The sequence below is a fragment of the Lithobates pipiens genome, unplaced genomic scaffold (assembly GCF_037356315.1).
Source record: "Lithobates pipiens isolate NorthernLeopardFrog02 unplaced genomic scaffold, aLitPip1_a1.2 Scaffold_3, whole genome shotgun sequence".
NCBI lineage: Eukaryota > Metazoa > Chordata > Amphibia > Anura > Ranidae > Lithobates > Lithobates pipiens.
In genome coordinates, this window is record NW_027507790.1 from 176,450,049 (window position 1) to 176,474,002 (window position 23,954).

The 23,954-nt window shown below is 42.0% G+C and overlaps 1 protein-coding gene across 7 annotated transcripts in view; it reads right to left on the bottom strand.

The window, feature by feature from the left end:
- The window catches only part of GCNT4 (glucosaminyl (N-acetyl) transferase 4), a 254,811-nt gene that overhangs the window by 156,078 nt on the left and 74,779 nt on the right, over window positions 1–23,954 (bottom strand). For 3 of the 7 annotated variants that reach the window (XM_077462536.1, XM_077462538.1, XM_077462537.1), the window contains one exon: window positions 1,897–13,622. The exons of the other annotated variants lie outside the window; for them this stretch is intronic. In XM_077462536.1, the coding sequence (XP_077318662.1) occupies window positions 12,305–13,621 (1,317 nt within the window). In that variant the 5' untranslated portion in view covers window position 13,622 and the 3' untranslated portion in view covers window positions 1,897–12,304. Of the gene's footprint in view, window positions 1–1,896; window positions 13,623–23,954 lie in introns of those variants that run through there. 7 annotated transcript variants of the gene reach the window in all.

Genomic DNA, 23,954 nt, shown 5'->3' on the forward strand with positions numbered 1-23,954 from the left:
GAAACTTTCGATTAGAGTATAGCGACTCAGACGGCGACCGGACGGACGCTGACGAACGACAAGGCTTTGTCGACACGAGACGGACGAAAACGTAGGAACTCACGAACCCGGCTCACTGTAAAGTCTCGTGGATAGTCGGCCCTTTATTTCTGACGTATCAGATATCGCGCACCGGAACCGACGAGGGAGCCAGGCGAACGGGCTGGTTATATACTCCACCGGGCTCCACCCATAATTCCAGGCCACCATACTGGCCTTTCCATATATATATATACACACACACAGTATTTTGCATTTTGATGCTGCTCCTCTTTCCTTGGCACTAGGTTACAAGGACCTTATTGTATGGTAACATTGTAATAGAAATAATATCACACAAAAACATATAATTAAGTTAAAGTTGAGACCAAACTTTTTTTTAAATCAAAAACATTTATTACAAATAAAACAATTTATTTAATTTGACATTAGATATTGTTATCTTTTATATAAAATGATTGCCTCATTTATCACCACATATTACACCTTATTTTTATAAAAATAAAATACAGCCATGTGTACCAGCACAGACAGATCATCTCACAGAGTAACACATTTTTATACAATAATTTTCCCTATTTAATATCGATCCTCGGGCTCTTGAGGTTTGCTAAAATAGCCATTGCCTGAGCAGAGAGCGCAACAATACAGATTGCGTGCTTCTAAGAGGGATTCAAGTTCAGGATGGAATAAGAGGCATCAACAAACAAACGTATCATTTCTGACATCAAAAGTAAACAGCTTATATTACAGGAGTTCCTGAGTCATTTCCAAAACACTGCATAGTAAATTAAATTAACATTCCCCTATAACAAGTGAAAAAAATATTTCAAGGCATCTCTGCTTTTAGCACAAATAAATGATAATGGCTACTAAGGAAGATGAATGGAATGTTTAATGGAAATCTGTACTGAGGGAACATGTTGGCAAACCTCTCTCTCTAAAAATGCTTGGTGGCATTCATGCTAATCCAATACTTTTTGCATAATTGATCCACAAGTAATGATGAGCAGAGTTCGGTCCAAACTGGGAAGCTGTCTGTCACATGTTTGTATCTCCGTTGGCTGCACCCAGAGCGTTCCCCATCCTGCAGCTGCAGGAACACAAAGGAGTGGGAAGCTCACAATGTTCTTGATATGACCATATTAGGTCGGCGACATTGACTAAATATTTGAGGAAGGTAGAAAAATTGTGCTGGACCCATTGGGTTATGTCACTGGTACTGCCATTTTAGAGTGTTGATGTTGATGTAAATAATCAGGTTCCTGGGCAGCCAGCTTTTACACCCTAGGATCTCCACTGTCTCCTTGGGTTACCACACCATGGCCAAGAGGTCCACATACAAATTTATTCCAATAAAATTCAGGGGAGTATCCAAAAAGTAGACAATGCTCCTGGAGATTTAGGATTCATCATGATAAAATTGGCATTCTTGGACCTCCAAAACTCATCGGCTACTTTTTGGATTGTCCCCTCTGACTTTTATTAGAATAAAGCTGTATCTGGTCCTCCTAGCAGTGGTGTGGTGCTTAAATATAAATTTTTGTTACATTGGCTAAATATAGCCATGTGGCCATATTAGGTCAATGATGTCACAACCATACCCATGCCTTAGTTTATATGCAGCTAGGAGGGAAATTCCCTGGTTGGTTGGGCAAATGGGAAATGCCCTCCCACAGCTGGCTGGGCCAGTGCCAATGTGATGAGTTCTGCCAAACTGGGTTCAGACTGAGTTTGGACTGAACGCTTCTCATCACTATCCAGACTTCTAATATCCCTCTGATGTCAATGATTGTTTTAGCTCAGTGACTCAAAGTCAGCAACAGAAGCCCACCTTTTTTTTCTGTACAGTTGTACTTTAAATGGTCTAATCTTTGGATATGCTTGTAGGTTGTGTTTCTTTGGATGTCTAAGACCCCTAACTAGCTTCTGCCTCTCCCAAAAACTATGTCGACCCCCTCTTTGGAAAAAATTCCATCACCAGATTAAAGAGAAACTTTATCTGCATTTTCTAAACCTCTATTCATTTGAAAGTGGAGCTGCTCTTTAAAATGAAATTGTTAGGAAGCAAGATGTAGGTTATAAAGTGCATAAACAGTTGTGCAGATTCGAAAGCCTTTGGTTCTTTTACATGGTAATTATACAATTGAAAACACAAACGTTCCATTTGAGCCGCTTTCACATACTGATATGCAAGTAAAGTTACCGTAAAGGATAATAAACCCAAGAACAAAAAATGTAATTGGTTGCAGTTTACCAGTCTTAAGATGTGGTGGCTGCAACGGTTTTCTTTTTTTTTCAGCAAGTACAGAAAATACCTGATGAGCTTGACAAAAATGCAGTGTCCTTGTAATTTCCTTAAAAAAACAAATAATCTTGTCTTTTTCTGTAAACTACTAGTTCTCTCAATCTCCATGTAATGGAGATAAACAAAGACAAACGTATTTAAAGTCTAGCCTGGATGGCAACTACGGATCCCTCCATAGATACTGTAGAGGGGTGAGTGTAACCACCCAGGGACAGGAGCTGTCTTTTTTTTTTTTTTTTTGTCTGTTCTCCCATTTCAGAGATTTCTTTTCACTTTCTGTCCCAAAGATGGAGTATACAAGACAGAAAGTAGGAGGAAAACTTCTCAGTGGGCAGCAATAAAAGGTAACAAACAGGCTTTTACCATTCCCCATTCTGTCCCAGACTTGGACACTTTTAGCTGGCATTCCACATTAGGATGCAGGATGGTCAGATGTGTGTATGGGGGTAAGGACACTAGCTAGACTCACTTTTTAACTCACAGAGATAATAAGGATTGTAGAGACTTCTGTAACTCAGCAGGGATTCTACACTTAAAGGAGAAGTCCATCCTGAGCTTTTTAGGCTGGGCTTCTCCTCTGGGTCACAGGACTACAATTCGTTTTGCACTCCTGTGACCCATTTTCAGAAGAGTGCGGTATCAAGTCCGCTCTCCGCTGGCGTTACTGCCATCAGTCTCGAGGCAACGCGTCACCCGACTTCCCAAGTTTAGATCCATCAGCTGCCTTGATTGATGGCAGTCTCAGCGAGCCGCTGAGACGGCCGCTCCCTGATCCGCTGAGATGGCCGCTTCCCACCCCTCCATAGCTCATTGCTCCAATAAGCGTGGAGGATCAGAGCAGGAACGATGCTGACTGACAGACAGCATCACTCTGCTTGGGGAGGAGTGAGAACCAAGCCATCGGTGATATTTTGTGGCTCAGTTCTCAGTGTAGAGACGACAGGGGACAGCTGCAGCATTGGTCTGATGTTCCATCCACCTAGGTAAGTATGATTATGCAAAAAAATAAAGAAAACCATACTTCTCTTTTAAAGCTGATCTCCTGGCAGATATAAAAACAACACCAATTATTGTAGTTGTGTGTTTATTAGTAGTTGGCACAACTCCCATATATGGCTTGCAAACATGGGTTTAGCAGTCTGTCTGGAGTTCAGCTTTTAGTTTAATTTAGAATTAAAGCTTTAGCAATGTTGTTCTCAATATTTATAATCATGCCATACTATAAGCACTGGGACAGCTGAGAACAAAATTGTATTGTGAATAGTAACAACTTCTCTACATCAGTTCTTATTTGGAGCATATGAACTTCGAGCACAAAAACCTTCATTCAAAGTATTGCTCAATAGCCACAAATCATATAAATGTACCTAGTGTGCACTAAATCCCTCTACAAACGTAGTTATTACCCTGTGAAAGTAGTGGTGACATCATCACTGGGATGCACATAGCCTGCCAGGGAGCAGAGCTGTTGGGGGGGACCCAGCACTAAAGGCTGTCTGCAAAAAACTACAGGAAGAGGCGGAGACAGTCACCTGGTAAATGGAGAGAAAACAGAAGTAACCGGTCTCCTACACTCAGGAAAAAGAGTGTAGGAGCTGTTTCATGTTGGGAAAACTGCACAGATCTGGAAGGAATACACAAAAGGTGCTAAGACTCCGGTAAGAATACACCTGTCCCTGGTGTTTAGACAATATTTGTTGAGCCTGGATTTCAGCTTTAAGGTAAGGTTATGGCTTCTGATATTTTCTGACAATTGCTGCAGTTACTTCTTCTCACTTTTCATCCAATCCTAAGCCAAAGAATGGGCCTATTTCCATCTTGTTTCCCTGAAGAATAAATCAAAGGATTCTGGTCTAAACAAAAACTTTTCTGCAGTTTCTACTGGCCGAGCTGTTTAGATCTCTAAATATGTTTTATTAACAATTTTGCTTCAGTTTATAAACTTGGCAGGACTGCTAATAAACAAATGAACATCTCCAAAACCAAAAACCCAGAATAAATTTGTATGTATGTGAACCCTGTGAAGATCATTTATGCCACGTACACACAACCGGACTTTCCAGCAGACTAGGTCTGACTGTCTTCCCGACAGACTTTCAACAGAGTTCCGACAGACTTCCGAATGAACGGACTTGCCCATACACGAACGGACTTAGTCTGTTCAAAAGTCTGTTCGTTTTGATGACATAAAACGGGACATATAAAGGAAGTTCAATAGCCAGTAGCCAATAGCTTCTCTTGCGTCATATTTGGTCCGTCGGATCAGCATACAGACAAACGGTTTTCCCGATAGGAATTGAGTCCATCGGACAGATTTGAAACATGTTATATTTCTAGGTCCGTCAGATTTTTTAAATGAAAAACGATTGGATTAGCCCACACACGATTAGAATGTCCGATGGACTGATTCCGTCAGACCTAGTCTGCCGGAAAGTCTGGTCATGTGTACGCGGCATAAGAGTAGGTGGGAGGGTTGCTCTGTCCATACCACTGCCATTTACTTCTATGACATGGGGAAAAAAAGAAGTGGGCATTTTCTACAAATGGCAGTGGTATGGACAAAGCAACCCTCCCACCAACTCTAAATGATCTCAAAACAGGGTTCACATACATAATATACATAAGCATTAGTATTCAAAAGTGGTTATCACTTCCGGCTAGCAGCACTAGGGTCGTTGGCTTGACTCCCAACCACAGCACTACCTGCATGGAGTTTGCATGTTCTCCCTGTGCCTGCGTGGGTTTCCTCCGGGTATTCCAGTTTCCCTTCACACTCCAAAGACATGCTGATAGGTTAATTGCCCCTGTCTAAATTGGCCCTAGTGTGGGTATGTATGAATGTGAGTTAGGGATCTTAGATTGTAAGCTCCTAGAAGGCAGGGACTGATGTGAATGTACAATATATATGTGCTGCATAAATTGACAGCGTTATATATGTAACTGTAATAAATATTTAATGGAAACTGGAGCTGGAAGACTTTAATTTTGGAGTGGCAGTATCCAGTAAAGTAATTTCTAGCTGTGATTTTTAGTGTGAAAGCATGTTAATTTAGAGGCCTATCACACCTTTCCAATCCATTGAGGATTGCACTGTATCATTAACATGCATTGTGTTAAGACAGCTCCTTAATTTAATTAGACAGCCCACACACCACAACAGACAGAAAGTTGGACATGCAACATTTTTTGCAAAACAGCACATGACAACGTGCAGTAAAAAGCCAACTTGGCTTGCAGTGCATTGCAGTGCTTATGCATTCCTTTAGTGCCATTAAAAAATAATTCCACTACAATGCAGTAAAGCATCTATGATGCATTTCCGTATGTCTGTATAAATGGGTCCTTAGTGCTATCTGTTTGGCCTGTCTGTTAAAATGCTATTTTATTTCGTAACACACTGCTAACAGTTGGCATTATATAAATCATGTATTATAATAATAATACAACCACAAACGTTGGCTTAACCTCCCACTACAAAGGCACATAACAGGCATGCCATGTGGAGAATGCTGCCTAGCACCTGTATACTCACTGTATACAAAGTGTTAGTGGTCCGTTAAAACAATTTGTTTGGGCTTTGAGCACTTGTGGGAGGGAGTGTCAGCCTCTGCATTCCTCTTGCCATTGCTCGTCTGTGTAAAGTGTTTAGAGCTGCTGCTATGAATTTTTTGTTATGAAGTGTTTAGGAGACAAACTTCTCTTATTAATCAGCCGTCTCCTTCCTAGCTGCTCTCAGATCCACCGCAGCAAGAGGGGAAGGGGTGCAGACTAGACTTAAAGGGGTTGTAAAGGTTTTTTTACCTTAATGCATTCTATGCATTAAAGGTGAACAACCTTCTGTGCTGCAGCTGCTCCTCAGAGCCCCCCTTTTACTTACCTGAACCTGTTCGTTCCGGCAACAAGCACGAGTCCAGCCATTGTGTCTCGGTCCTCATTGGATGAATTGACAGCAGCAGAAGCCATTGGCTCCCGCTGCTGTCAATCAAATCTAGTGAATCGAGAGCAGCTCTCTGTGGGGGTACCTGATGAAGAGGGGCTGGGGCACCCGGGAAGAGGAGGATCGGGCCACTGCACAGAGCAGGTACCGTATTTATCGGCGTATAACATGCACTTTTTTCCCCCTAAAATCAGGGGGAAATCGGGGGTGCGTGTTATACACCGATCCCCCGCTGTTTCTAAGCCTTTCTGCCGTTCCGGGTATTTTCGCCCGCACTCGGACGTTCTCGGCTATCTGCAACCGATCTCGGCTATTTGCAGCCTTCCATTTAGCCTTGTCAGTCATTTGCAGACTTCTCTGTGTCTTTGCCAGTTAAAAATGGTGCCGCCGAGATACAGAGCGGATGTCCTGTGTATTTTGGTGGCGCTCGGTAGTTCTCGGCCGTTCTCAGCAGCTTTCGGTTATTTTCCGCCGCAGTCGGCCGTTCTCAGCTATTTTTGGCCGTTCTCGGCTATTTTCGGCCACACTCTGGGAAAATAGCCGAGAACGGCCAAAAATAGCTGAGAACGGCCGACTGCGGCCTGAAAATACCCGAAAGCCGCCGAGAACGGCCGAGAACTACCGAGCGCCACCAAAATACACAGGACATCCGCTCTGTATCTCGGCGGCACCATTTTTAAATGGCAAAGACACAGAGAAGACTTCAAATGACTGACAAGGCTAAATGGAAGGCTGCAAATTAGTGACAAGGCTAAATGGAAGGCTGCAAATGACCCCGACAAGGCTGCACTGATGGGCATTTAAATGTCAGTTTTTTTCCTTAAACTCCCCTCCTAAAAGTTTTTTTTTTTCAATTCCCTCCTAAACTTGCTTATGGTGTGTGTTATACGCTGATAAATACGGTAAGTATAACATATTTGTTATAAAAAAATAAAACAATCCTTTACAATCACTTTAAAATGCACCTAGCCACATGAGACAATGTCTTACATGTACTTTGTCCCATAGGAGACAGGAACAGTAAAAAAAGAAGAAAAGAAAAAGAGATCGATCTTCTTTAAAACTTCAAATATTTGTCAATCTCCTTGTGAAATGGTTGTTGATTTTGCTGAAATTACACTTGGGTTATGCATATGACATGGATGGCTTATATTCAAAGAGTTTTTCTTTAATAAATTCATAATTATAACCTGGTAAGCAGATTTAGACCAACTAACAATGGCCGTAGGCAGATCTAGGAACTTGTTTTCAGAAGTGCTGCAGCTACTGTCCCACATAAATACAAGAAGCCACACGGAAAATCCAATTCAAATGAATATCTACATTTGGGTGGGTGATGCCTTTAAAGTAGTAGTATCAACATAATTGTCAGAAATTGCCCACAGTATGAAAGTATACATAGAGTGAAAACCACACTTAGCCCTTGTACACACGGTCGGAGATTCCATCGGAATGTGTCCGATCGGAGCGGTTTGTCGGATATTCCGACTGTGTGTGGTATGCATTGGAGTGTTTCCATCGGAATATCCGTCGGACCAAATTTTCCAACTTGCTGGAAATATTTTCCGACAAACTGCTCCGATCGGACATACTCCGATCATGTATAGAGAATTCCAATTGGACAAAGTGCCACGGATGCTCAGATCAAATTCCTACATCAAAGCTATTGGCTACTAGCCTGAACGTAGTCCCATCGTAATGAAATTACGTCATTACGTTCTGAAAGATCGGATTTTCTGACAACTTTGTCCGACCGTGTGTATGCAACAGTTTTGGACAAGATCCGACTGAAAAAATCCGACGGACAAAATCCGACGGATTTGGTTGTCGGAATCTCCGACCGTGTGTACAAGGGCTTAGAATTCATAACTAAGCTCTGATTATAGGGTTACCGTAATTATCACATTTTTAAAATAAAATTAAAGGCAACTTTTAAGATCCACAAAGATTGTACACCGATGTAAAGTACTGCTGTGAATTCTTGCTCTCTCTGCAGCACCTGTGTGTGCATTGGAAGATTTTTTGACACACAGACAGCTTTGAATGGAGTCCCACACATGACTTGCAAAAGTATAAAAAAATAAATGTTTCTATGCATCACAGTTGTCAGGTAATCATAGTCATAAATTGTATATCAAAACACCTTAGATAAAGAAATAGAAATCTTTAAATAACAGAAGAAAGAGATAACATAAGTAAACTTAGTCGCATGTACCCTTCAATCAAAATTAATCACAACATAATGTATAATTATTAAATAACATTTACACACCAACAAAACAAGTTACTTTATGTTTCTGGCCTCCTAAACGCTTGTAAGTTGGAGAAACCAAATGGTATCTAAACTGTAATCATTGGGAAAATATTCTCCTTATTTTCCAAGTGTATTAATGCAAAAGAAGCCCCGTTTCCTATCAGGCCAGTTCACACGCGGCAGTGTGCACTAAAAAAAAATATATATAAAAAAAAAATGTATGGCATGTAGTAGGTTTTTCACTGCAGGCATGCCTTACTCTTTGTAGCCGTTACAAAATACCCCGTACTTCCAGGTATAGGGTAGCATGTGATCCCCTACACTACTCAGGCTTAAAGACCAGTCTTTAGCTATAAGCAGTGTTAGCTGACAGAGGGGGTGACATCATTGCTGCTTGTAAACTCCAACCTAAGCATATTTTTCAGAGGAGGTAAAAGGGGGTAAACTTTAAAGAAACCCTGTCACTTTGAATGGTTAAGGTGACATGGTCTCTCTGATTTCCTGCACTAATCCTCTGAAGAACATGATATGGAAGCTTTCACATGAGTACATTTTATTATATAACTAGTAACCTTTTTTTGTGTTAAGCAACTTGTATTTAAAGTGTTACAAAATCCAGGACCCCGCATTCTTGATATCTGGTCTCACACAGAACATGGAAATGCAATTACTTAAGTAAATATAAACTGTTAAATACCCTTTCTCATCAGTTGTCTTGTGACTTCTATCAGTGTCTAGTTAAAGCTTATAGGAGGAGTTTTCATTCTCCTCTGACTGTCCTATGAGGCTGCATGACCCCTGACTCTCTGCCTGGACAGTGCTGATTGTCCATGTACCAATCACATGCACTCTCTCAAGAAAAAAAAACAACTTTCTAGCAATACACACCAAACTGAGCATGCGCAGAGTGCCCCCAAGGCTTTGTATTATCAGCAGATGGACAACCAGATCAAACTGCCTTTTTACATAATGCAAATGATAAACCCCTTAGGTTTCACAGTGAGTATAACAAGCATGCCTTTCTACATATATAGTTACACAGTTACATAATTAGTAAGGTTGAATAAAGACACCAGTCCATCCAGTTCAACCTGAGTGAGTGTCTACAATTGTCCCTATCCCTGTACATTGCACACTCACATCAGTCCTTACCCTCAAGGAGCCCACAATCCAAGGTCCCCACTCATATACTAGGGCCAATTTTGAACAGAAGCCAATTAACCTACCAGCATGTCTTTGGAGTGTGGGAGGAAACCAAAGTACCCGGAGGAAACTCACGCAGGCACAGAGAGAACATGCAAACTCCAGGCAGGTAGAGTCATGGTTGGGATTTGAACCAGTGACCCTTTTTACTGCTAGGCGAGAGTGCTAAACACTACCCCACTGTGCCGCCCGATACATACTGAATTTACGGTTGTGGGTTTAGTAACACTTTAATGTTCACCGATCAGCCTATTGAGATGTACTGATGGCAAGCATGAGTCACAGATGTTCAAATGTGCATATTAGTATTCCATATGAACAAGGAACAACAATGCCTCTGCCAGTAGGAGTCATGCTTTTAACTGTCAGCCTTGCAATGCCTAATGGGAGTTTTGCAAAATAGCTGGAAGGCCGCCAGTTTGAGACCCCTGGTCTAAAGGGATGTCTATATGAAAGCAGATTGCAGATCAAACACACTACACTACATTACTACAGTAGATTGTAATACTCTTAATGTTTTAGAAAATGCACTGAACTGTAAATATTCTCAGTAGTATAACATACTGTGCATTTTAGCAATGCAAATTATAATTTGGCACAAAAAAAACGTAAAAATTCAACAACCCAAATGCTTAAAAACTCCTGAAACCACCAAATACGGTAACTGTAATTATCTGCAGTTTTCTTGGAGCTAACATGTTATTTCAGTGCATTTTGCCACAAATAACTTGAAGGGAACCAAAAAATATGCATCAGTGTGTAATAATATTATTTCGGGAAAAAAGCAATATTGATAAAATTCATAGGTCTTTAAAAATGTTATATATATATATATATATATATATATATATATATATATATATATATATATATATATATATATATATATATTTGGCACAAATTAAAACGGAAAGTAACTATAGGAGTAATGTCCAAACCCCTCTTTAAGGCACACAACAAAAAATCAACACACATGGTATAAAATAGAGTAAACAATACACAGGTATTAAGAATAGTAACCAAAAGGGTGCTTTCATCTTCTACCTTCACTAGAAGATGACAGATTGGTACAGACTTCTTTGCTGTGGGTAAACAGGTTACTTAACGCTCAGTATAAAGGCATCATGCGGAATCTTATCAAAGGGGTCAGTCACAGTATCTTCTTTCTATTGTCTACAGTCACACCTACCAAACGTCCCTAGTTTTACAGGTATGATTTTTGGATTTTAAAGGCAGTGGAGATTGGGAATGGTTTTGTGGGAATATAAGAGTAGTAGATTGGCTGAATCTGGTATAGATTTATCACAGTAGTGCTTAAGACGTTTCCTGATTGAACCCCTTCCCATCTAAGGGTAAAATAAATATTAATGCCTAAGCACAATTTTGCAACTGTGACATGAGTTAGTAAAAACACACTGACACTATCTGACACTGAAACAAATCAAAAAATGCTTTAAAAAAAAAAAAATCCTGCCCAAATTATACTGAAAACGACATTTGACCATTACTTGACCCAAACACTAACCCTGGCACTGACTTTGATCAAACCTTAATCTAGGTATTTTTATTTATTTGATATCTTTTTAATATTTTACACACAGTTTTGTTTATTTTTCTCTCTGCAAGGAATGATAGAAATACAATGCATCTCAAACCTTCATTCAGAGAGAGAAAACAAAGGGCTACCACAGTGATCAGTTAACCCGAGAACCAGGAGTTCCTGATCCCGATCGTTAGTACAGGACCTGGGGTTCCCAGTGAGTCCCCAGTCTCTGTGCTGAGAGCCCACTCCCCACACAAAGACAGATATGTATATGTGTGGCCCCACTGAAAAAAGTCCAGTCCAGTGAGGCTGCATATAAGCGTACTGTTGGTGGGAAGGGGTTAAGATTTTAAACTGTTGTGGGGTATGCACTGAACTAGGTTTCCTTGACAGCACATTAAAAAATGTAAAGGAATAGAGTATTGTTTTCATTATTTCAGTCCCCGATGATTGTTAAGAATCAGAAAAATACAGTTTGTACCTCAGTTTGTCAGAAACTACAATATCAATGGTGAATCTACCACTGGAGCATCAGGTGGTCCATGCATGGCTAGACATTACCAAAACTAGTGATCAGTTGTACTATAGCTGGGGTTTTGTGGGCCCCTTACATCATGGTTTGCTTGCTGAAGTTTCTGAAACAGGGCTTATCGGAAGCCTTACCAAGCACAACAATGTTCGTAGACTTACACATAAAGGAACAAACACCACAGGACACAGCATCACACTACACCCTGTGACGAAGGGCCTTGGTTTGTAAACTGTCTGCATGTCCAAATATTGCATTGTTACGACCTGTGGTTCTTTCTAGAGTCTCTTAGATTTCTCAAGTCTACTACAGACAGTGCCATTGCTGGCATTTGATTTGATTCTGCAATAAACTTTACTGCAGTAGTTTTAAAACAACTCTAAAAATGAATTAAAGGCTTTGGTCAAATGGCAATTTTTCTTCCAAGTATTCGGTATTGAGTTCTCCAGAAGCAAAAATATGGTTACTGTAGAACACAGGGAATAGTCCAATCATCTTGATGAAGAAACAAATGCTCTCTGTTGTTCTTCAATCCTTTCAATTAAACACTTAACTAAAATGGGGTCTACTTTAGGATCAAATTTATTTCCAAACCAATGTTTTGAAGTAAGAAGCCATCTTAACTCTGCAGCCCCATAAATGCAAACACTGCGAACATGAGTGCCAGTGCATGGCGGATAAAGGCTTTCCTCAAGATAGCTCCATTTCACCAGACGAGTTTTACTATCAAGGTCTGTTACATCTCCTTGAGTTCTTGGAATCTCACCTGGAACCCCAGGCATACGGACAAGGGTTGCCCAGTAATGTTCATCTGGGGAAAAAGTATCCTTGTTCCACTCCAAAAATTCAGCAACCAATTGACTTCCAAAAATGTACTCAATGAAAGCACGACTTAAAACAAAGTAAGCACTTCCAGAGTACATTTCAATATCAGAGGGTGGTGGACTCTTCTGAGTAAATGTTTTAATGGGCATTTTAAAGTAATCGAGACTTAACATGAACAATACCTGGTGGTGATAGATATAGCGTTGTTTCTTTAAATCTGTTGGCCTTGATGTCTCAAGCATGTTCTTTCCATTAAGTTTTTTTAATTCAGAAACAAGTTCATAGTTTGACTTGAGCGGCATGTCCTGCCCACATAAATTTATGACATACTTCCACTTAACAGGATGGGCCAGAAAATCTGACAGACAATTAAGATCTGCTTGCAGCCTGGAAAAATGAGCATAGACCACCTTTTCAAGTTTAGATGCAATAAAAACATTGGGAAAGCAGCTGGCTAAATTGATCATGGCTCTCTGGAAATCAGGAGTTGATTTTAGGTCATAATGGATACAGTACACATTAGTTGGACTGTATATTGTATGCAAGAGACGTTCAACATTTATAGCATCCTTATGTACAACCATTGAATAGGCTATTGGAAAGTCCACTTCTTCCTTTGAGAAAATCTTTTGATGGTACTGTCTTAGATTTTTATATGTTTTACAGTTCTTTGTCATTTCTGAAACTTTTTCATCATCAAGGTCGTATATGTGCCTCTGCCGAAGCTGTAAACTTTTCCCAATCTCTGAGGGTTCCAACTCAAATATAGCTGTACAGTTAATGCTGCTGGAGGGATCATGTGGTTGGCCATTTTTAGTAATACCAGAAAAATATAGCTGTGGTTCCACAAAATAACTTTTGGATCTGGGAAATATAAGTTCAATATTCATAAATTTCAAGATACCCAGAATAGACACAGAGCAGATGATGAAGATAACCCTCTGTCGTAAAAGAACCAATGCACAGCACTTACACTTCTTCATTCTGCCAAAAGATAAATTACATGAAATATAAATAACACAAAGCAAGAATGTATTTAGTAATAATTTTACACCCTAAAATCTTTGTATTCATAGTTATGGTCAGCCTTCCTGGAATTTTGTGATTAATAAATGCCTAGCCTAGCAAGTGTCTTTTGGAATTTAGCAAAGGTGAGGCAATAAAGAATGACCATAAAAATATAAGTAAGGACCTGGACCCAAATTGACTGTAAGCTTACCACAGTAATTAACAGACTCAAAAAACACATTGGGGGTTATTTACTAAAGGAAAATCCACTTTGCACTGCAAGTGCACTTGGAAGTAAAGTCACTGTAGATCCGAAGGGGACACGCAAGGAAAATAAAAGACAGCATTTTAGCTTTCATATGATTGGATGATAAAATCAGCAGAGTTTCCACTCATTTCAGATACACCCCTTAGATTTAGAGCGACTACACTTTCAAATGCACTTGCAGTGCAAAGTGGATTTGCCTTTCGTAAATAACCCCCATTGTTTGGTTTTTACCAACAAACATCGTGTCCCTTTGTTACACTATCTATCTAATCTATGTAAGCACTGGTATTATAGGTTTGTTTTCCCACCAAGAACTCGTATCTACTTGAGGTTCATGCATTCCTCCAGTGTCTACAGTTCCTCTTGATCCCTGTTGCCCAACCTGCAGCCCCGTTTATTATAGGCCCAACCCTGCAGACAGTAATCTTTTTTTTTTTTCTTTCACAAGTCAGTGAAGGAAAAATATTCTTTATACCACCTCTAGCACTTATATAGTTTGGCTTATTTCACACTAACTTACTTCTAAGCTGTCCATCTCTTTTTATGTTTTTCTTAATTTTATATTTGAAACTGATCCTGCTGATAGACTACTATCTTTAGATAGCTAGATAGAGAGGGTAAAATAAGCATTGACGTCACCATTCTTCCAGGTAAATATATATTTGAAGGTGCTATTGACATGAAGTTTTCACCACATGTCAATAACAACCCATGCAATCCATACATACAAAGAAACCAAAACAAATACGTTCATAAATTAACTTACGTGTAATAAAATGGAATGACACAGGGAAAATTATTGACCACATGAAGAAAGAGAGGTGCAAAAAAGAATGGAAGGCCAAGACACCAGCTGAAATCTATCAGTAATTAGAAAGCAATCCTGCTCCTTGTCAGTGCAAATTAATATCAGCTAGTTTAGTCTCAACTGATGGCCTATAAAAAGGTGTTTAATTACCAAGGTGTCACACAAGAAACATTTAATGATGGGCAAAAGCAAAGAGCTCTCTCAAGACCTTCGCAACCTTATTATTTCAAAACATACTGATGGCATTGGTTACAGAAGGATTTCTATAGTTCTCAATGTTCCAAGGAGCACTGTTGAGACCATAATCTGTAAGTGGAAAGAACATAAATTCACCATAAACCGACCACGACCAGGTGATCCACACAAGATTCCTGACAGAGGACCACTAGTGGAGAGCTTCAGAAAGACCTGGAATTAGCGGATACAATTGTTTCAAAGAAATCAATAAGTATTGCACTCAACCGCCATGGCCTGTATGCATGCTCACCACGCAAGACTCCATTGCTGAAGAAAAAGCATGTTGAAGCTTCTTTAAAGTTTGCTGCACGCCCTAAATTTATATCCTGGATTAAGTTGCTCTATAACAGCCCTGTAGCCAGAATTCATACCAATGGGATGGTGTCTGAGGAGTTTTCGCTGGACAGGGGCACGAGGCAGGGCTGCCCTCTGTCCCCGGGCCTCTTCGCGCTGGCCGTGCAACCCCTGGCCATACTTCTGAGAGCATCGGAAGAGGTTGAGGGGCTGCGGGTGGGTCCCCTTATTGAAAAGATATCTCTATATGCGGATGACGCCCTCCTCTACCTTCCTAAAGGCGTCTTCCTCATTGACACAGGCCCTTCACATCATAGATGAGTTTGGTTCCTTTTCGGGGATAAGAATCAATTGGGATAAATCCTTGCTATTTTCAATTTCTCAGGACCCCCGGGACATGATCACGCCAACGCCCCTGAAATTTGTTCAGCAGTTCCGATACCTGGGGATAGTAGTGAGGGGACACCCTAAACAATATTTGGATGATAATGTGTACCGAGTCCTAGATGATCTGATTGCCAAATGCCAAATGTGGAAGTCCTTGCCCTTATCACCGGTGGGTAGAATTAATTTGTTAAAAATGACCTTCCTACCAACATTTTTGTACGTCCCGAACTCCTTCTTTAAGAAGGTGAATCAGACGACTACTGCGTTTATATGGGCCGGAACGGTACCCAGAGTCGCGAAAGACACCCTCTAGCTACCCTTGTCCGATGGGGGGTTGGCTTTGCTGTGCCTGAAACAGTACTATTGGGCGGAAGTGCTAGTGACGGTGAGGTGGTGGGTTGCACAATCGCGGTCCAATCCGTCGGTTAACTTGGAGGCAGCAATTCTGGGTTCCTATGCCGCACTCAGCAATTTGGTTTTTAGAGGGCCTAAGGCACACCCAGGTATTACATCCCCTATGAGAACGACGGTTCGTGTGTGGCTGCAGGTGTCGGCAAAACTTAATGGCCCTTCGGATATCTCACCACATACTCCATTATGGGGCAACCCGCAGCTGCAACACTTAAGCTCTGTCCCGGACCCTGCACTGTGGGCCAAATACGGCATTACGACTCTCCAGCATGTTATGCCTAGGGGGGTCCTTCTTAACTTTGACACTCTGAGAGCCGATTTTGAGCTACCTACTAAAATGTTTTTCCGATACCTGCATCTGCGCCATGCGATACAGGCCCAGTTCCCCGACGAGGTCTCCCTACGTTCACATCAGATCGAGAAATTCCTAATATCCAAACATGCAGATCGTATTCTATCCTCCCTGTACCTAAGACTCTCCGCTCCGGAGCCTGCGGAGGGGACTAAACTTTTCCATAAATGGAGGTCTGACCTCCCGACTCTGGGGGAGGAGGATTGGAGAGAGGGGATTCAGAATTATATCCCCTTGATGATTTCTGCAAGGGATAGATTTATTCAGCTTAAATGTATCCATAAAGCCTACTACACCCCGCAGAAGCTATTGAGGATATACCCGTTGTGCTCAGATAGATGCCCGAAATGCAGCACGGCAGTGGGGACATTTATGCATGTAGTGTGGGAGTGCTCAGCTATTCAACTTTTCTGGAAGGAGGTAGTGGGGATCCTGAACTCGGTGGGGGGCCCTTCGTTGGGGCTGGACCCTATGGTCCTGCTCTTGGGTGTGTGTGACGGAGTGGCAGTGAGTACACACAGACAGCTCTTTGTATTCTATGCGGCATTTTATGCCAGGAAGGCCATTCTACTTAACTGGAAGAAGCCAAACCCCCCTGAGATCTCGCAATGGAAGGGGTTGATTGACTCTGCTCTCCCTCTGTACAAATTGACCTATATGAGCCAGAAATGTCCCTCCAAATTCAACAAGATTTGGGGATGCTGAGTGGGAGTGTAGATGCTATATTCCGATAAAGGTTTGGCGGTTGAGATTGCAGCATCCTCTTATACTCACCTGCTCGAGTATGGTTAAATGTGGGACAAAGATGTATTGTTGCATAATGTCTATTGCTATGATCCCTATAAATGACCCTGCTTCGCGATCTCCCTCCCCCCCCTCTTTTTTCTTTTCTTTTGTCTTCCCTTTTCCCTTCTCTTTCTGACCCGAACATGTTAATGTGCACTAATTGAAAGACTGACTGTACACTGAGGCCGTGTACACACGGGCGGACTGTTCGCCCAACTAAGTTCGTCAGACAATCTGACAAACAGTCCGTTCAAAATTTGCATGAACGGACTTGACCACACACGATGAGCAGACAGTCCGCTGAAAGCGTGCGCGATGACGTGAACGGCACGTACGACGGGACATGAAATTCGACGTCCAATACACTGCAATGCAACCTTCGCCGTGTAAATCCTTTCTAAGCATGCGCCAAACTTAGTCTGTCGAACTAGCCTACACACGAGCGGACTGTCCGCTGAAACCAAGTTTGGACGGACTGTCTTACGGAAATTCCGTAAGACTTTGTTCGTCAGACTGTCCGCTGAAACAGTCCGCTGAAGCCCACACACGAGCGGATTGTCCGCTGAAACACTGTTCAGCGGACTAAGTTGGGCGAACAGTCCGCCCGTGTGTACGCGGCCTTAATGTTATGGTTTATTTTAAATGTACGATGCACTGTTGTATTGTACCTATGACTTTCTGCTATATGGAGGCAAATAAAAACGTGCCTGTTAAAAAAAAAAAAAAAAAAGTTTGCTGCACAACATTTAGACAAGCCTGTGAAATACTGGGAGAATATAGTCTGATCAGATGAGACCAAAATTGAACTCTTTGGATGCCATAATATACATAATGACAAATGACACTGAACATTACCCCAAAAACACCATACCAACAGTGAGTGAGACTGCCCTACCTATGTCAGCCCCACTTACCCCCCCCCCCCCCCTCTACTTATTAGGAATGACAACACAAAACATAAGTGGAGTTAAAATGGCCAAACAAGGCCTTTTATTAAACATATAGTTACTATATAAAAACATCACATAACTATACATAATTTATCTACCTATCAAGGTTAGAGGAACCTGACGGTGCCACATTGCCAAATTTTCAGTGTATGAGGCACCAGATAGCTGAGCTGCAACCCCATCCACAAACACCGGTTCAGAGCCTAAACCAGCAGTGACCTTAGACACCCACCGGTCTTAACACTAATATGCATTGTATCGTACACACTCGAGGACTCCACACCTCAGATGGATCCCCACCGTTTTCCCAATAACCATAAATAGACCTTTGTCAAGGACCCCAACCACCACAGTACCACAAGTGTAAAGCCTTACAATTTTGCACCCCTCCACACCCAAAAATCTCATTGTAACCCATCTTTCAAACACAACAGCCACAGATCCATACACACTGCATTAAGGTGAACAACTAAACTCCCATTCCTAACAATAAACTTTCACACTTGCTTGTTCACCTTGACCCGTGCCTTATTATTATTTTTGACTAATCTGGCCATACATCAAGACGTATGAGCCACAGCGTCTGACCAAAATATGAGCATGTCAGGGAACGCAGTTCGAAGTCTAAGAAAATCAAACTTTATGTCCCTGATGAACTCCCTACTGAAGCTGAGGCCCAAATCATTGCCCTCCACATGAAGAATCAGAATATCGGGGGCCCTGTCCAACCTGGCAAAGTGAGTGACCTCTGAGACTACCTGGCCCCATAGCATACTCGGGACTCTGATCCAACGGACGTTACCAAAATCACAAGGTAGCCCTAACTGCCTGCCATTGTGCCTAACCTCTGCCCTCCTGGCCCCCCAAAACACAAAAGAATGTCCCAGGATCCAAATGAGGCATAGCGGGACACCTGAAAAGAAAACAAAATCACAGTGCACCCCAACAGGAACCAGGAACAACAACACAAAACAGTAGTACAATAGAAGGAAAAAACCTACCCAACTAAAATTATCTAGCGCAAATGCGGCCTAACATACGAGTGGAACCAGTTGGACTCCCACCTATCAAAGCGTATAACGGTATTCTCATCCAATCCCCAATACGAAAGGCGTGAGAAGCGTATTCAAGCGGGGTAAACCCAGTGGCTGCCAGGCATGTACAAAAGACTGCTACAATTGAAAGTTAGATAGACACAAGCCATCTGAATGCAGGAACAGGGCACCACCAGTCCGTGGTCGCACCAGAATTAACTGTTCCAAGGCAAGCACCAGACAAAAACAGGGACCATTACCCAGAAAAAGCTGCACCAACGTCCCCCACCAACAAACCCCCAGCTACCCGTTTAGAAGGACTAACCAGCTCACTAATGCGAAGAGTCCCAAAAAAGGCCACCAAAAAGGCCTTCCTAAACAATGTGTTTAGGACAAACAGACCTTCTGCACTCTTCTGCACTCCATTTCCTCTGGAAAAGTGCTCCATAGCTAGCTGAACCTGCTGCATCGGTAAACAAAACCAAGTCTGATTTGCTCACTGGACCAGCCATCCAGAAGGAGCGTCCATTAAAGGACTCTAAAGAGAGATCCCAAATTTTAAGATTGGCCCGGAGCTCTCCGGTCAGACGCATATGGGGCAACCAACAACTGAAGTCGCTGCCGCCAGCTGGTGGCTGAAAATCCTACCTATCGGAATGATCCAACAAGCGAAAGTCAGTTTACCCAGTAACGACTGCAATTCTCGCAACTGCACTTTCCACCATAGGCCTCCCTGACCTCCTTCCTTAGCGCCACCAATTTATCAAATGGCAGCCAGCATTCCATAGCCAACAAATCGTAATGCCAAGAAAGACCACCTTTGTCGTGGGACCTTCTTTCTTGTCTGGGGCCAACGGAATGCTGAAGCACCCCGATATATGCTTTAAGGTCCCCAAAAGAATCGCGCAAATCCATGACTTTGAAGGCCTGATGCAAAGAAAGTCATCCAGATAATGGATGACTGAGTACACACCAGACACATCCCGCACTACCCATTCAGCAAATGAGCTGAAAGTCTCAAACACAAGGAGAAAAGCCGTGCCCGCAGGTGTAGCTCTCCCCCGCCGGGCTGTCCCACTGACAGGCACATCGCCAGTGGAAGAAGCCACATGCTCCTGAATCTGGACGGTGGAGGAGGTGATGTGGCCTTGCAACGGTAAATATCACCCCCTGTAGGATCCACCTGAGGCGGGGATTCCTCCTAGGACTGCTCCCTGCAGAAGCTGGCATGCGCTTAGCAGGGGGGCCTGGAGGGTCAAAATGTGGGCTCCCTAGCCAGCGCTGAGCCCTGAGTTCTGATCTGGGCTAAAGTGCTCCGGAGGCTGAAACCTCAGAGCATGTGGAGTGGAAGGCCCCGCTTGCAGTGGGCTCTGGTGGACCCCTTGAAGAGTGGCTGCAACTTGGCTCTGAACCCAGGCTGAGCCATGAATATCTGCTGCAGCCCAAAGTTGAGCCATCAAATGCTCCAATTTTTTAATTTTTCTTTTCTTTTTCAGGTACCAGCAGATGCTCTTCCGATGATTTCCTCTTAGCAAGTGTGCCGGGACTTCCCCTTCTGGACAACCGAACTCCCAGCCCCTCCCCATCACACCCTCCCCTGATCCAATAAGGTAAGTGCAAGGACTGGCATGCTAACATTATAATAAATTAACCCCTGTCAACCGGTTCCCCTTGTCACCCTGTCATGTATGCCCTATACTGATTCTCCTCCTCCGGACATGTCTTTCTTGATAAAAATCTGCTGCCATCTACCAGGATGATGAAGATGAAACAAGGGTGGACATTTCAGCAAGACTATGATCCAAAACACAAAGCCAAGCAAGCCAAGCAAACTCTCAATTGGTTTCAAAGAAAGAAAATAAAGCTGCTAGAATGGCTCAGCCAATCACCTGACTTGAATCCAATAGAAAATCTATGGAAAGAACTAAAGATCAGAGTTCATAGAAGAGGCTCACAGGACCTTCAAGATGTGAAGACTGTTTGTGTAGAAGAATGGGCCAAAATCACACCTGAGCAATGCATGCAAATAGTTTCTCCATACAGGAGGCGTCTTGAAGCTGTCATTACCAGCAAAGGATTTTGTGCGAAGTATTAAAGTGGAAGTAAACTTCCATCACTAAGTTGTACCTATAAGTAAGCCTATAATAAGGCTTACCTACAGGTAGTATAAATATCTCCTAAATCGGCATTATTTAGGAGATATTTACTGTACATGCAGCCAGTGACATTACTGGCGCATGCACTCTGAAGGAACAGCCACCCATGCCCTTCCTTCAGAGCCCTGTGCTGAAAATGGCGGCTCCCACGTGGATGTCGCTGCTCTGGCCAGTCATAGAGCTAGAGTCCACGAAACAGGAAGTAAGATGGGTGAAGATGGGAGCATCTGCAGCTCTGACAACTCGGCGCTGGGAGAGCCTAGTTTTAAGGTAAGTTTAACATAATGTGCTAGTATGCAATGCATACTAGCACATTGTGATATTACCTTGCAGGATATGAAAAAAAAAAATGTCCAGCGGTTTACAACCGATGTAAAAAAAATTGAGTTGGCGTGTTTAATACTTTGTACTTGTGTCATTCCATTTTATTACACAACTTGTACATGTAACTGAAGGATGCAAAGATAGATACAGTGCCTTGAAAAGGTACAGCTATGGCAATTCGCACAGGAGAGCCAACCTGCCGTCGTATAACGACGGCAGCTGGTTGGCAAGTAGTTAATGTTCTCCTTGCCCAGCCTTTCAGTTTAGGTGGACGGCCATGTCTTGGTAGGTTTGCAGTTGCACCATACTCTTTCCATTTTCAGATGATGTATTGAACTGTGCTCTGTGAGATGTTCAAAACTTGGGATATTTTTTTATAACCTAACAATTTTAACCCTGACCTGGTGTGTTTCTCGGCCTTTGTGATGCTGTTTGTTCACTAAGTTTCTCTAATAAACCTCTGGGGGCTTCACAGAACATACTGAGATTAAATTATACACAAGTAGACTCTATTTAAAAATTAGGTGACTTCTGAAGGAAATTGGTTCCACCAGATTTTAGTTAGAAGCATCAGAGTAAAGGGGGCTGAAAACAAATGTGCCAACTCACAATTATGACACACTTTGTGTTGGTTTATCCCATAAAATCCCAATAAAATATATTTATGTTTTTGGTTGTAAAATTACAAAATGTGAGAAATTTCAAGGGGTATGAATACTTTTTCAAGGCACGATAGATAGATAGATAGATAGATAGATAGATAGATAGATAGATAGATAGAATAATGTGATACAACAATGACTGGATAGATGGAGAGTAGATTGATTAGATATGAAACAGGGATACATAGATAGTTAATTAATGGGCTTACGAGCATATAGTTAGGTTTCTTATATCTTATTTTATGCTTTAGTTTATGATAATGTTATAATAATTATAGCTTTTTTAATAGTATATGTGGTTCAATTTTAATCATTACCCGTAATTAGTGACAGGGACGCTTTTGTTCTGTGCTGTCCTTTATAGCAATTATGTTAATATTAGTTCATTAATTTATATTAACATTGATCACCCCTCTATATAACTGTGTACGGAGTAGAGACTGTGCATATTATGGTTGTGGGGACACGAAGTTAGCACATGCTCTGATGGGTATTCATTACCCTTACCATATGGGGAAATTATAAAAGGGAGGTTGCCGTACCATAAAGCCAATCCCAAGAAGAATCGTGATGATGAAACGCGTCAGTACATTGCTGTACGGAAATTAATGATGACATCAGACGTAATACCGGGAGTGACCTTCTGGCGTTGAGGATTTCTGTGTGGGTGTGAGATACTGCTATGCACACGCTGGATCTGCTGTGACCATGTTATGCCAGTCTCATGCTGCTGCAGTGGATTTAGTACATGTGTATTTTTATCTTATCTAATGTGGGTGCAATGTTTGAAGCCTTTTAATTTTAATACATTTTACGCAAATCTTACTGCACGATTGGAGTACTTTGTTTCTGTATATGTGGAATATCCATGGAATCAACATTAAGGATTGGAGATCAATGGATTCTTTAACCCTGTGTGTGTTGATGCTTATTTGCCAAGCATATGAGTGCAAGGCAACTTTATTTGGTGTGGACACCTAAAGGGGAGTGGAGTCACCATTTGCACGTGGTGAGGTGGATGAGCTTGAGGTTTAAAGCCTCCTTAAGAGCCCTTTCACACTGGAGGCGTTTTTCAGGTGCTACATCGTTAAAATAGCGCCTGCATAGTGCCTGAAAAAAGCCTCAGCTGCAAACCCAGTGTGAAAACCCAGTGTTCACAAAAAATCCTGCCAGCAGCGTCTTTGCAGCGGTGGAGGAGCGGTGAATACACTGCTCCTGCCCATTGAAAACAATGGGGCAGCGCCGCCATACCGCCGGAAAAGCACCACTGCAGCGGCGTTTTGCAGGCCTATTTAATCCCTTTTCAAACGCTAGCGGGGGATTAAAACCGCCCTGCTAGTGCCCAAATAGTTCCTCTAAAAATAGCGCTGCTTTACTGCTGACACCTGGGTCGGCTCAGTGTAAAAGGGGTCCAAAAACACTTTGTGGACTTATATTGATTTTCACCTTTATATCGGAAGAACGAGTTCAATTTGTGGACTTTGTTCACTGATTTATCACTTGTCACTGGGTGATGTTTCATTGTTCATATATATATATCATTTTTCCTTTTTGTCATAGCGCCACTATTTACTATATTAGTTTATACGGCAGATGCTTATGATACATAGTTAGTGACAATAAATTAAGATAGATAGAT